The sequence below is a fragment of the Mus musculus genome, chromosome 6, assembly GCF_000001635.26.
Source record: "Mus musculus strain C57BL/6J chromosome 6, GRCm38.p6 C57BL/6J".
Taxonomy (NCBI): Eukaryota; Metazoa; Chordata; class Mammalia; order Rodentia; family Muridae; genus Mus; species Mus musculus.
In genome coordinates this window covers 18,009,686-18,023,982 of record NC_000072.6, presented here as the reverse complement: position 1 = coordinate 18,023,982, position 14,297 = coordinate 18,009,686, and the positions used below count along the sequence as shown (strand labels likewise).

Here is a 14,297-nt window from a genome sequence, read left to right as displayed (position 1 = left end):
TGTTCCTGCCAGGGGCTGGTGGCTGACTGAACTCTCTTCCCACCCTAGCCCCAATATTTCCTAGATTTCAGTAGTTCATTGCCTGTAAGTTAAACTTGCCTTCGAGTCCTCAATAATGCCTCAAGGTTTGGGAGTGCATTTGTTTGTTGTGGCCTTCAACTTTTAGGTTCAAGCAGTCTTTCACCCCATCCTCTAGAGTAGCCAAGACTGCAATCACACCCAATAATGTCCATCTTGACAGTTTTCCCCCCAAGCTATGCTATCATGACTTCTAAACGTTACAATGGAATGAATGATAGAACTGTAGAATTCAGACGGTTTTACAGATGGAGAAACTAAGGTGACTGGCACCCAATCTGCTCTTCTGTGACATCTAGAGTTTGGGGGTAAATGTGGTTTGCTGAAACTGGGAGCAAGGTTATCTTTTATCTTTTCTACTCTGTATTAAGGAAGAGTTGACCAATAGACATTTAAATGGACTAAATCCTCCACTAAAAGTAAGGGATTCATATTAAAGAAATCGCCTAGAATCTAGCAAAGAACCGTAGGAGGTGAAATACCAAGCAATTCACCATAGGAAAGCTATGCAGAACACTTGGAGAGACGCTCTCTGACCGCTTTTAAGAAAGGCATTTTTGTTTCAGGTAGTCGGGAATCGGCCTTTGTTTACGCCATCTCTTCAGCTGGCGTTGTATTTGCCATCACCAGGGCCTGTAGCCAAGGAGAATTAAAGTCCTGCTCCTGTGATCCAAAGAAGAAAGGAAGTGCCAAGGACAGCAAAGGCACCTTCGACTGGGGTGGCTGCAGTGACAATATTGACTACGGGATCAAGTTTGCCCGTGCCTTTGTAGATGCCAAGGAGAGGAAAGGCAAGGATGCCAGAGCCCTGATGAACCTTCACAACAACAGAGCTGGAAGGAAGGTATGGCCTGCTACCCTGCTCAGCTGAGGACCCTGTGCTCTTGTGACTCACTGAGACAGAGCTTCTCTTAAGATTTCTTAGTTGATTAAATGTTGTGCAATCAGAGCTTCCCACTGACTCTCTGACCCAAGACCACTTGTTTTAAAGAATACCACCAATTGGGCTGAGACGCCCACCCAGGCCCCACCTTCTTTCCCACAGCCATGCTCAAGAAGTCTACCCATTGTTTTGAGCAGTGTACTGAGTCAAGTATCTTATGGTCCTTCTGCATAGTGTAGCATCCAGGCAAGAGGTATCACCTGCCAGTTTGTTCATCCCATATAGCAATAGCATCTTGAATACTTGTATGGAGCATTGATACCCATCTTATCTTCTCCCAGATACTCCATGAAAACAATTCACCAGACATGATGGGCTGAATTCTCCTAAATTCAGGGATACTCTCTTTTGGAGCCAATTTTAAAACTAGCTTTAAAGCCTCCTTGTTTTGTATTGGCTGAGTAAGAGAACTAAAGAGACACCCTATCCTTTCATACTGGTGAACCTCACAGTCTACAGAAGTCTAGTCTTCAATCACTTTCAAAGACCCATTTGGTGGATGAGGGAACTGAAGTCCCCTGAGGCACTCTGTGTATTTGGACAGGAAGCAGAAACTGGATAAGATAAACAAATATTTGCTCTTAACCACTATAAGGTTACCTAATTACCAAAGGAAACAGATAGCCACAATTGTCTTTTGTCAATAAACCATTAAATATGCCTGATATTAATTTGTAAAGAAAGATCAGCATAAAATTGAAAGATGAGGAGGAGGTACCGATATGAAAAAGGACAGGAAAAGAAGATCAATTTGTGTGCAATCCTTTGATTGGACTCCAGTAAAGAACAAATCTCATTTTAAAAGAAGTTGGGGGAAAGGGACTCTTACCCAGCACATAGAATAGAATAAGTGCGAGTTGTTTACAAATCATACTTTTGGACTTAAATATTTACAATCTTTATTTGCATGAAGTTGTGAACTTATCGTGACCACTGCCAAGAATATAGATAGTGGCTGTGGAATGCTACAATTGGTAACTGTTGTTTTTGCAATGATTTAGATAAAAATAATACATACTAGTCTTTGATTTGCCATCAATAGACCATATGTAAGTTATAGTGTGTCGTGTCTTTAATAAGAGTACCTTGATTAATTATTTGAATGGGGTATTTTAACTCGATCCCTCTATTTGGAAAGATAGGCTATATAACACTACATTGTGTCCAAAAGAATGTTCTTATAATATGTCATTAGACATTAAATAGCTCTAATCTTAAAAGTAGTAAGTCTTAACTATTATATGCTGGGTCCTACATAAACAACAGCTTTAATGTAAATCACGTGATTGTTCACTGTATAAAGGTGAACAGCTGTCGGGCCTCAGATATTCTCCTGCCTACTCCTCAAAACTTCCGAGGCTACTTTTGATTGGGATAAAAGTGCACATACTGATTTTTTAAAATGTGGCTTTAATTAATGGTGGGTGGGCAGACTTTCTCAAGGAGAGGCGTGATGTCAGCGAATATGAACTTTAATGAGAGCAAATGTATTGAGATAAACATGCGTCTCTAATTCTCTTCTTGTGGTCATTAGACCCCCAGTCCCTACTCCCACTTCTTACCAGCAGAAGATCTGTGGAATCAAAATGAGAACAGGCTGGGTAGTCCTCTTGAGCAAAGCTTCCTACTGGCCCTGCTCTAGAAATGCCCAGCCTCCCGGGGCTGACAGCAACAGTAGCTCCATTTCTTTCCTTCTGTTGAGTTTTCCATCTTTCCCAAATTATCGTATCTGAGCACCAGCTACCTTTAAAAACGGAGAGTAATGGTGGGGGTGGGGAGGATAACGAATTTTACTTGAAAGAAAAGTCATTTGTCCCAACACATATATGTTTAGGCAATGCTAAGTCACAACCCAGTGCCGCCGTCCACATTTCCCCCAATTTCCTTCTCAATTTCCCCTAATAACTAAAGCTTAATTAATTTATTATGACAGCTGGACAGAGCACCCTCATGTGTTTCTATTTTGTAATACCATCTAAATTTGCATTATCATTCATTCTAACCGTTTCTAAGAGATTTTATCACGGTTTGTTTTTCTTTCTCTCTCTCTCTCTCTCTCTCTCTCTCTCTCTCTCTCTCTCTCTCTCTCTCTCTCTCTCTTTCTCTCTTTCTTTCTTTCACATTCACTTGAGATTTGCTTTACATTGAGTCTAGTCTTCTGGTTCCAAATAGAGCTAGAAACTAAGTTCATTGGGTCATTGGGTATAAGACTTTTCTCTCAGAGCTTCCCCAGGCTACTCTTTGTAGATCTGAGGAAGCCACACGTTGAAGAGCTGCAAGTTCTACAGAGCTAAGTTTTAGTGAATGGCCAGCAAACGCCACCTGGTAAAGAGCTGCCATTTGTGCTCATTCCCGAGCTTGCGAAGGGCTTTTAAATTATTACATTTCTTTTCTAAGAAGAAATAATCACAAGTTCATCAAACTTCCCTAAGTGAACCTAAGTTAGACTATCAATCTAATCAAATAATGTCCTTCAACAACTCTAGAAATTTCCATAAGAGATGTCTTTAAACATACTTGCAAAACATGTCTCTTGTTCTGGTGAAAATAGAAAGAACGTGGAAATTAATATTAGACTCACCTGAGGATTCCTCGCGCAGTAACAGTGGCTTCACTCACTGGTTTAGTCAGATGAGACGTTAAATGAAATAGATATGCAAAGTATAAGCAAAGAGCTTCACCCTTGTTGGGTCTATCACATCCTAGACTTCAAGTTTACCTCAAAGTTATAGTAATAAAAAACAAGATGGTGTTGTGATAAGCTACCACAATGTGTACAGTAATAAAAACAGAAGCAGTGGTGAATGGAGTAGAATTGAAGACCAGGACATAACTCCACACACCTAAGAACACCTATTTTTTTTTAAACAAAGAAGGCTCTTAGAGAACAGTGGATTTTAGCAGGGAAATGCTGTCTTTATATTGAAAGCATGCCATGGGTCATTGTGGACTCAGCTTAACCAAGTTGATCTCATTTGAGAGATTCACAGAATTTCAAGAAATCACCCTGTAAATCCGAAAGTGCTCCGTGTGACTGGATTGCTCTTAGTGTAAAAGGGAACTTGTCAAACTCCCTGGGAAACACATTGGGAGTACAGAGTCAGATAATAAAATGAATATGGAAAAAAAAAAGTACACGACGAGAGGAAACTAACTTGTAGTCAGAATGATGCTGGTACTGAAGTACAAGACAAGCCTCGCCCAAGTGGCATACCAAAGTAAGGTATGCAAGCTGGGGAGATAAATATCGCACACACACATACACACACACACACACACACACACACACACACACACACACACACACACACCAGGAAACCTACAAGGTGGAGATAAGAGATTTCCCATAGAGATGTGCCCTTCAGAATTAATGGAATGTAAGACATAAAGCTGAGGGGTGACCCAGCTTCTGCTACCATACAGGAGCCACTGACAGAGTGAGTGAGTGGGAGAAAAAGTTGGACACGTATCTTTGCCACATCTAGAAATACTTAAATACTATGCTGAGACATTTGGATGTCACTGGAAAGACACCCAATTCTTGAGGTTCAATATTTATGCATTTTTTTCAATTCCTTTTAAGTGAAGTTTGCTTCAAAAGAGTAATGAGTATCAAGGTTTTTTGATACTTTTATAATGTATTTGAATTGATGATTAAAAATAGATTTATTAGGAAAACTTCAGGATTTCTTCTAGCTCCTTGAATTTCATGATTAGTTTTAAGTATAAATGTCTGGACTGTTAGTTTGCTTTCTTATAGTAATGAATTATAAAACAGAGCATGTGGCAACTGTGCTATGTAGATATTTGTAATAATAAAGGTTAGTATTGTCTATGAAGAATTTCTAGCTATAAATGTTAGCTTGACTGTGGCAATATGGAAAGCAAGATTCTCTAATATTGATCACAGCTTTGGACAGGCATTGCTATAGAAAACAAGATACTCACACATACATACCAGGTGTCAAGAAAACCAAAAAGTTAGGTACCACTGTTACTACATTTTTGCATATGAGGAGACATAAATATAATAAGGCAGTCAGAACTGAAGTGATCTGAAAAGCCTTCTTCAGTTGGTGCCCTGCATTTTTCAGGGCAGGGCCTTCTGGAGTGAAGGACTCCAGCCTGCTGCTCAAACAAGTACGAGTCAAAGACTGACAAGAGCGAGTAGTACCAAGGCCCTGAAGATGGCCCAGCAGAGAGCTGAGGCACAGCAAACGCTTAGTTCACCCACAGGAAAGGCCTCTAAAGCAAACAGAAAGTCCACGTTGTATAACTCGTAAGCAGAACCTTAAGGAGAAAAATCGAAGTTCTAATAAAGATATATATATGTATTAAATAAAGATATATGTATATATAAGATAGATAGATAGATAGATAGACAGACAGACAGACAGACAGACAGACAGACAGACAGACAGACAGATAGATAGATAGATAGATAGATAGATAGATAGATAGATATTAGACCCCACCCCATTATCACTTGAAATAGGTAATACACAAATAATGGATCTGACTTCAGAGACCTGGGATGCTATGAAAATGAAACACACCCATTAAAAGTAAAGACTATCAACAGACAAGGGAGGAATGAAACCAAACTTTACCACCACAGAGCCAAACTATGTTCACCTCCTCTTCATCCTGACCTTCCCATGAACAACCCTGACCACCCTTATGGGGCACAGAGTTCTTTTAGCAGATCCATGCTTTCCAGTGGCTCTCCTTTGTTCATAACGTTAAAACCCCAGATTCTGAGGACTCAAGGGTAAGCAGCCAGTCTCTGTCTCATTAAGTCCCAAGTTAGTATGCATTTGCTACACTATATGCCTCCTTATATCATATGAACCTAAACCCGACCAAAATGAAAGCTCTCAAACAGTGGGTAACTTTCAACAGGCTTATTTCCAGCTCCATGGAGGTTCTATTATCAGAAAATGTGTTAGCGCTGCATCATTTGTAAACTGGAATTATTATGTATATGGTAATGCTAAGGCCCATAAGTACAAATTGCACACCTTATATTTTCTAGCTAAGCCAGCCCACCTACAGTCACTGTTTTTAGTAGATGACAGATCTGAAGAAATCATAGTGCCTTATTGAACTCAAAAAATGTTTGCATAAGCTAACCAACTGCACCTTTTCCAATAAACATCTCTTGCTTCCCCCATTCCAGCACATGTACAGTTGAAGGATGTAAATTGTTTCAGTATTCAGTAACTCCTATCTTAGAGATGTGGGTCTGTCAAAAGGATTTAATTGGTAATAAATGCACTTGGCTCTGAGCCAGTCTGGAAATTAAATAATGTGTTTTTAATGTGTGTTTCCTCGGGAAAACTGATAGGACCCAAAATATGTTAGCTGCTTTGTGGAATAGAGCGAACGAAAAAACTGTAGTACTGACATGACTTCAAGTGCTTGCGTTCATAAGCACTCAGCAAGTAGAGACCAGGAACAAATTATGTCTTTGATTTCTAAGGCAAGGCCAATTGATCATTGGCAAATATTTTACATGGTATAAAGTAGATGGCCTTTCTTTCTGATTGGAAAATAATTAGTATGACACAATTCAGGGTCCATAAGCCTGGCAAAATACATGCTAAAAAATTCTTATATTTTTTAAGGAAATCAGATGAAGCCACCCTAACAGTTCCCTCTGCTCAGTTTCCATAAAGGCTGACGGAGGAACCCTTCTCCTTGAGAGACGTTTGTTCTCATAATTGGCAACATAATTCTTTTTAGAACATACTCAAAGATGCAGACATTACATGTCAAAAAGTGTAGGACTCGCTAAACCTAAAGAACATATACATGGGGCTTCACAGGTCCCAGAATGAGAGGAGTAGCAAGGGACTTAGTGTGAAGCCTTGGGTGTCATGTACTGCCTGCCTGCCTGCCTGCCTGGGGGTCTCTGCCTCTAGGGGTTCAGCATCATCTTCTGTAATAGAGCAATAATAATATGCCTTGTATGTTTGTGTAGGTTGAGTAAGTAGCTACTCTAAAATGCTTAATATGGTCTGACACAAAGGAAGAAACTAGTGAATAGTATGCAGGCTGGGCAAAGAAATAGAGACTGGACTCTTCTATACAATTCAAGCATAGCCTTCTATAGTTCTTTCTCTCTTTTAACATTCAGAATTTTGTCTCTGTTGTGTAGATTGCTAACATCTATAATTCCTTTTTATAAAAGGGAGTTTAAAATGTTAAATTCTAAAAGTAGAAAATAAGACTCTAAGTAAAAAAAAAAACAACTTTAAAATGTCCAAAACCAAATATGTAATGGTTTCATAAAGATATGCTAAGTAAGATTTTTAACACTGCAACCTACTGAACAATGTTAGAAAACAAATGAACTAACAATGTTCTTTGTACTAGTGACACCAAAAAGGTATGCTGTCCTTGGGAGTTTTTTTACATCTGTCTTTCTTAAATTAGCACCTGAGCAAGCTTGTAGTGACAGGGTACCATAGAGGAAAAAGTCAGGTGGGATTCAGACATTCAGCAGCAGAGAAAGTCATCAGGAGTCATGGTGGCCAGTTTGGTAATACAAAGATGCAAGAGAACTGTGTGGTTGACCAGATATACCCAACATAGGGTTGTCCCAATGTCCTTCAGTAAGGTTCAAAGGAAGGAAGAGAACACAAGAGCTACTAGGAGAGATTTCAAAAGACAATAGAGAAATTGAGACCTAACTGTAGGGTGGTATGCATCTGAGATTGTGAATGAGGTTGTCAGTCTCACATTGGAGAGAAAATCATTGCAATTGATTGTTTTACAAAAGGAAGACAGCAAAAGTAGAAAACAGTGTGTGTGTGTGTGTGTGTGTGTGTGTGTGTGTGTGTGTGTGTGTGTGTTTGCAAAAATGCCAAGCTAGGCAGTGGAAAGTGTATGCTTTAAGACAAAAATGACTCCCAAGTAATTCAGAAATGGGAGGAGACATTTTACAAAGCCTGGTCAGTCTTCTCAAGGAGATTCTAGGAAATAGTAGCATCTGTAAATAAAAGTGGAGGCCTTGAAATCCTGCTGAGAGGGGACAAGAAACTCGAAGAGGAAACTAAAGACATCGTCCAAAAGTAAAGCAAAAGCCCCAAATGATAAATGAAGTTTAAGGAGCTCCACAAACAACTCCCCATTTCTCGAGGGCTTGAAACCAGGTACCAAATGAGCCAATAGATGAAAGAAACACTTCAATTTCACTGCAGCACAATGCTTCCAAATAAACGCATGAATGTGGCCTTCCTATGCCTCTCAGGGTTAGGCATTTAAGGCCAGTCAGGAGATGACTAGCTGTTCTGGGAGGGTTGGTCATAGTGTGTGTCCTTAGTAGGCTAGAAGGAAGGAAAAGTCTTAAGTCATTCCTTTAAACTCACCAGTTGGACAGGTCATTTTTCCCAACCAGACAGAAAAGAATGAGTGGGGAGAAGAAACAGAATTGTTACCATAATGTGTTTTGTTTTTCCTCAAGAAGCCAGGAAGAAAATTTTTTGAGAAAAAAATCTTAAAATTAAAAAGGCATAGAAGATGGATTTTCAAGGTCTGTGAATGGCTTAGAATATCATAAAGACTGTGTGAGGTACAGAAAAGCAGATATTCAAGTGAATATTTCAACATTAACGTCTACCAGTCTAGGTTGGAAAGAGTCTGATGACTGTCAGTGAGGGTTAATGGGAAAAAAATTCCTAAGGTGTGATAGCTCAGAACACCAAGAACATGGGAAGGACTTGAGAAGTTTTTAAATAAAAATAAAAATAAAGTGAAACAAAAGCCAACCTCCCCTCACCAAAAAAAAAACCATATTAAAAGAATCAGTGAGATGCCACAGTTCCCATCTGCAACACTGGAAGCTAAAAGCCTGCAGGGCTACATCTTCAAACTTGAGAGAAAATTATTTCCAATCCAGAATTCTATACCCAGCCAAGCTATTAATCAAATGTGAAGGCTGAAGTAAGACCTTTTAGACATGCAAGAATTCAGAAAATGCATCCTCTGTGCACCTTAAAGGAGTTAAGAATGTGCTATAAGCAGAAAGAGAGAATGATTGGACCAAAAAAAAAAAAAAAAAAAAAAGTGGCATCTAGGAGTGTGTGCTCAGAGTAGGAGGACAAGATGCTAGATCTCAGGTATGACGTTAGTCCTTCAATCCAAGGACATCCTTCATGACAGAAAGCTGTGGCATTAGGTAACATAATAAAATTCAATGCTGAGACATCACTGCACTTGACTGTAAGGCTAATAGTAGTTAACAATACTATTATCTCTGATCTTATACAGCCAATTGATTTCTGGATTGTCCGTGGATATTCAAATCTGAGATGCTTAAATTCCTGACATTAAATAGTGTGATATTTGCACATCACATAAATATATACAGATATCATTCAATTAGCTTTGTTATATTGCTTGACAATTTAGATAACCCATGGTCGTCTTGCCATATTGCTTAGGGAATAATGGTCAGAGAAAGACTGTACATGTTAAACATGGACACAATCATAGACCTAATTACACACAAGAACAAGACATGCATGAACAATGCTCAAACACTGAGTGATGGAAAGAGTCTGAAGATGTATGAGCTGACAGAGGCTGTAGCCTACCTACACAGCACTTTGTCTGGGTGAACTCAGTTAGCGTTCACATATACAAACTCAAGTTTTAACCTGAGCAACTGTCTGAAGTTTTTTTTCCTGCTAATTTTTTTTTAATCCACCCTTGGCTGAAGCGCTAGATATAAAGGGCCAAGAAGTATTATTGTTTTCCAATTTTAGAATAAGCATCTAGATATAGTATGGAAGACTTAACTATAAGTTATAAACTATTGGTCCTCTGGTTTGGTTATTCAACCTTGTACCATCCAAATCAAATGTCAGTAGTTCCTCCATCACTAGCTGTGCATGAGAGACCCCCATCTCTTTACCCAGTGTGTCTGAAGACCTCAGGGTATCCCACCATTCATTCCACTCACGTGTGTGGCCTACTGAAACCCATGGGCATTGGATTTGGACCTCACACCATTGGACACAACCATCTGTCGTTCTCCCCAAAACAGCCAAAGCAAAGATTATTACTTGTGGAGATCCCCCCCACCCCCACAGCGATTCAGACACCCTAGAAACACAGAGTGGGAAACAACTGTAATTAGATAACTAGATTTCCCTGTCCATAGAAATGCAGTGCCCGCCCCCACCACAGACATTCCTTGATGCTCTGCCCCTGACAGGCCCCCAGACTGCTGTAGTGGAGCAGGAGCTTAGCCCCTCTCCTGCAGTCCCGGGACACCATCCATGCTCAGCACAGGCTTCGAATAAGAATTACCTGAAGAACTGTAAGTCCTGTCAGGGCCTGGGCCCCATGCCTGCCCCACCCCCTCAAGGTTCTGATTTCCTCAGCCTGGGAAGGGGCTGCAAATGATCCCCAGGTGAATTTAATGTGCAGCCAGAAACAAGAACCACTCTCTGCGCTCCAGTTGCCAGGGAACAATCCTCGGATTCCTGAAACTTTACTACACAGAGTAGATGGAGTCTTCCTTTCCCTTGCCAGACGCTGCATTTCCTCAGACCACAGCCGGATTGTAAAAGAACATTTTCCCTTCCTCCTCTGTGTGGACACGTATGCAGAGCTTTTTTTTTAAAAAGTGGCGGAAACCCTATATAGTCTTCTGCATTTTGTTCGCGTCGTGTGACTTGCTTTCACGCCTAAGCCCTGCCTCATCATTAAAGAGCCACAAAACACCAACATTCACCAGGTTCCAGAATTTGCATATTCATTTTCCCACTCTTGTCATCTGGGTCTCTTCTCATAGTTTGCTATTGCTAATATTATAAAGTGAATTTTGGATTACTCCTAAGAAGCAGAGGTGGGAGAGGCGATAGTGTGTATAATTCAACGTTTCAGGAAGATCCGAATGTGATTTAGGATTCTGTACATCCGCTTAGGAAGACCACAGACCTGGGAACTCTGCCTCTATCTAGCCGATGACTACAAATTGTTCTGGCCACACTGGGCCTTGATTTTCAGAACTGTGGAATGGGAGAACTAACTTTCTGTGCTTAATTGTGATGTGTATATGATAATAGGTGTAAACCACCATGGGTGGAGCCTGGCTAAGTCTGGTTAAGTTCTCAGTAAATGGTTGCTGTAGTTAATACGGTGATTGTAGGACTACAGGTGTTATTCGGTTGGTAAAGTACCTGCACAGAGCTCAGAGTTCAATGCCCAGGACCCGAGAAAGAACTGGGTGTGCTGGCCTACACCTGTAACCCTATGGAAACAAGAGATTGGAAGCTTATTCTTGGCTCCATGGTGAATTAGGGGCCAGCTTGGACTACATAAAACACTATCTTAAGAAAAATGGTGTTATAACAGCAAGGTATTGGAACTCAAGCTCTTCACAGTGTGGCCCCATGCTTTACTCTCACTGAAAGTAGAACTCAGCAGAACTTCAAAGTATAGATCTCCTTCCTTGGACTTCTCTGCTTGAGTTGGGCTGTTTTGTTTAGTTTTGTTTTCATGGTGAAAGGCTTGGTTTTAAAGTCTATAAATCCTGCAAATAGACACAGAGGTAGCTCTTCAGTGCAAATGTTGAGCATGCTGTATATTCACTGGAGTGAAGGTGTGGTTCAAAGCTAGCGTAGCAGTAAATATTATTTAGGGGTTTCTACATCACCTTAAATCATATAGTTCCCAAATAAAAGACACAAAGTTTTATATTTCTCATATGCTAGAAAAGCACTACAGCTGGGTAGGTATTAACCCTTTATGCTATTTTCTCTACTTGCCTGTCAATAACCCCTGTCAATATCACTCGCCATGTTCTGCCTGGGCTGTTCCTACTGCATCAGGGCAGGCCTCATGGCCAAGTGCTCAAGATCTATCTACCCCATGGCCACTTCCTACATTTTCCTCCTCTCTCCTCTTCCTCCTGGTGGTCCCTGCCTCAGACCCCTGGCCTGGGAACCAAAGCCCCACCTACCTCTCCTCTGCCCAGCTTCAGGCTGTAGGCATCTTTATTAACCAATCACAGATCACTTGGGGGTCAAAGCTTATACAACAAAAGCTGGTATAGGTGAGGTGAACATCTGCTCTTCTTGGAGTCCTGATTTTAGCATTTGAATACAAGCAGCATCAGAGGATCCCACTACAGCTAGTAAAAGAGTGAGCTGTCAGCTGAGGTCTGTCATTAATCCACAACCAAGAACTAACCAAGTACTAACTTTGGTACTTTCAAGTGCCAGGGGCAACCCCTACTCCCAGAGGAGGGCGCCTAAATAGTGAGGAGAGCTTACTGTCTTGGATCACAAGAGGTCCCAGTTTGGCTTATTGAGCAACTCCACAACAGTCTTCAGGACCCAGGGCCTCACGTCCATCAAGACTGTGTGTGCACCTTCATATATGTTCCTACAGCAGCTCTTCTGTCCTTCATGTCATACTGTTAAAAAAAAAAAAAAAAAACACCCAGAGACAGAGAAAAAGCATTTCTCCTCCTATCTCTTTAAAGAGTGAAAGAGACTTCCTTCTAAGTCCAACACCCATCTATCCTCGAATCCCATTGATACAGATTGAACCATCACTGTCTAAAGGCTAAGAAAAGTCATTGTATTAGCAGTAAAATGCCCATTCATGATTTAGGACACTGCTGGATCAGACTGGTCCTGGCAAGCTTTGGAGCACACAGCTTCCCAATTCCTGAATAAAGTAGGTAGTCATTAAGGGAGGTAATGTGCCTACACAGATCAACAACAGCATCTGGCCCTGCCACCGGGCTCCTAAGAATTGCTTAGGTGTATTTTTAAGATCCAAACTTAATATGCACATCTTCCCACTAATCATATAAAAATATCAGCTTTGAAGTTTGTCACCTGGAAACTTAGCATAACAAAGGCAGGGCAATGATGTCTCCTGTTATTTTTAGATCTAGGAGTGCAGCTTACAAGTGAATAGCCTGACTGCAAGAGGATTTCAGGAGGAACAGAAAGAGCTTGGCATGGAGGGGGCTGTGCGTGCATGCATGATGTTATCAGATCTTAGAGAAGCTTTTCGATAAACTCAGAGAGCCTAGAAAATATCCCGGAGTTTGTTTGCAGCAAAGTGTACAACTGGATGGTCCAGTGAACCTAATACCCAACACCGAGAATATAAAAGGCATAGAAAAAGGGTGATTCCAGAGAGAAAATTCTCATTATGATGTCTTTTACAGATGTAGGTCCCCAAAATGTGGAGAATGCAGTCCTTTATCTTGATCTTCCATACTGGCTCATAATACGAAGGACTGATCCCAGCTATACCGGGGCACATTCTACTGCGCCTCTACCTGGCAGAGTGGGGCACACCACATAGAGGTCAATGCTCCACGTTGGAAGACAGCAATCAAGCCACATAACCAAACAACCTAGGGCTATTGTGATACCTTGCCTGGAAGTGTTGTTCTCTTAGCCCTTGAGTGCTTTTGACACATGTCCAGGCTAATGAATAAATTGAGGCTGACTCCTGGAATGAAAATCCTTTCTGTTCATCCAAGTCTACCATTTCTTGGTCAGGTAGCAAGCCTGTACAAGAAACAAAGTCACGTCAAGCATTAGGGCAAAAGACCATGGTGAGGTCTTCAGGGAGAGGCAGCTGGAAACTCTGTGTACCTGTGAGAGGCAGTGTGTGGTGGTTGAGACTTGCGCTTCAAGCAGCATAGTTTCAGCTACCTTTCTGTCCGCCGCCTCTAAACTTCATGTGGCATCGATATAGCAGAACCTCAGGAGAATGCAGAGCATAGTTGAAACTCCCACTTTCAATTTCTTAGAAAGAGAAATTCTGAGAATTTTGCTCAGATAGCACTTTGGAGAATATCACCAAGGGACTCACCGTTCCTTTTGCCTACGCACACCCCCCAGATACCCTCGAATTTGGGAATTCAGACTGATTGGCAGGCAAGCTCCACTCTGCTACTTCTGAATGAGGACCAAATCTAGGGATTGGTGAATCCCCAGGGCTTCTGGTCTCTTAAACAGCCCTTCTTGGCATCTTTGAGTTTGAATTTCCAATATTCACAACCCATTAGCACCAGTATCCTATTAAGAGACCTTCAGATATTGTTAAAAAAATAAAACTTTGAAAAACAATGAATGAAAGATGAGACAAAAACTTAGCAGAGAAAAAACAAAACGGGTCAGTTCTTGGAATATGAATCCCATGAAACAGAGAACCGGGGTAGGATCTTCACCAGGAACATGGTATGAGGAGGCATTTTCAAGTCTGTAGTTGTTGATTCAGGAGATTTTAGCAA

General features: G+C 40.9%; 1 protein-coding gene across 2 annotated transcripts in view; it reads left to right on the top strand.

Moving 5' to 3' along the window:
- The window catches only part of Wnt2 (wingless-type MMTV integration site family, member 2), a 47,299-nt gene that overhangs the window by 8,790 nt on the left and 24,212 nt on the right, over window positions 1-14,297 (top strand). For both annotated transcript variants that reach the window (XM_006505045.3, NM_023653.5), the window contains exon 3: window positions 645-922. In XM_006505045.3, coding sequence (XP_006505108.1) covers window positions 645-922 — 278 coding nt within the window. The remainder of the gene's footprint in view (window positions 1-644; window positions 923-14,297) is intronic.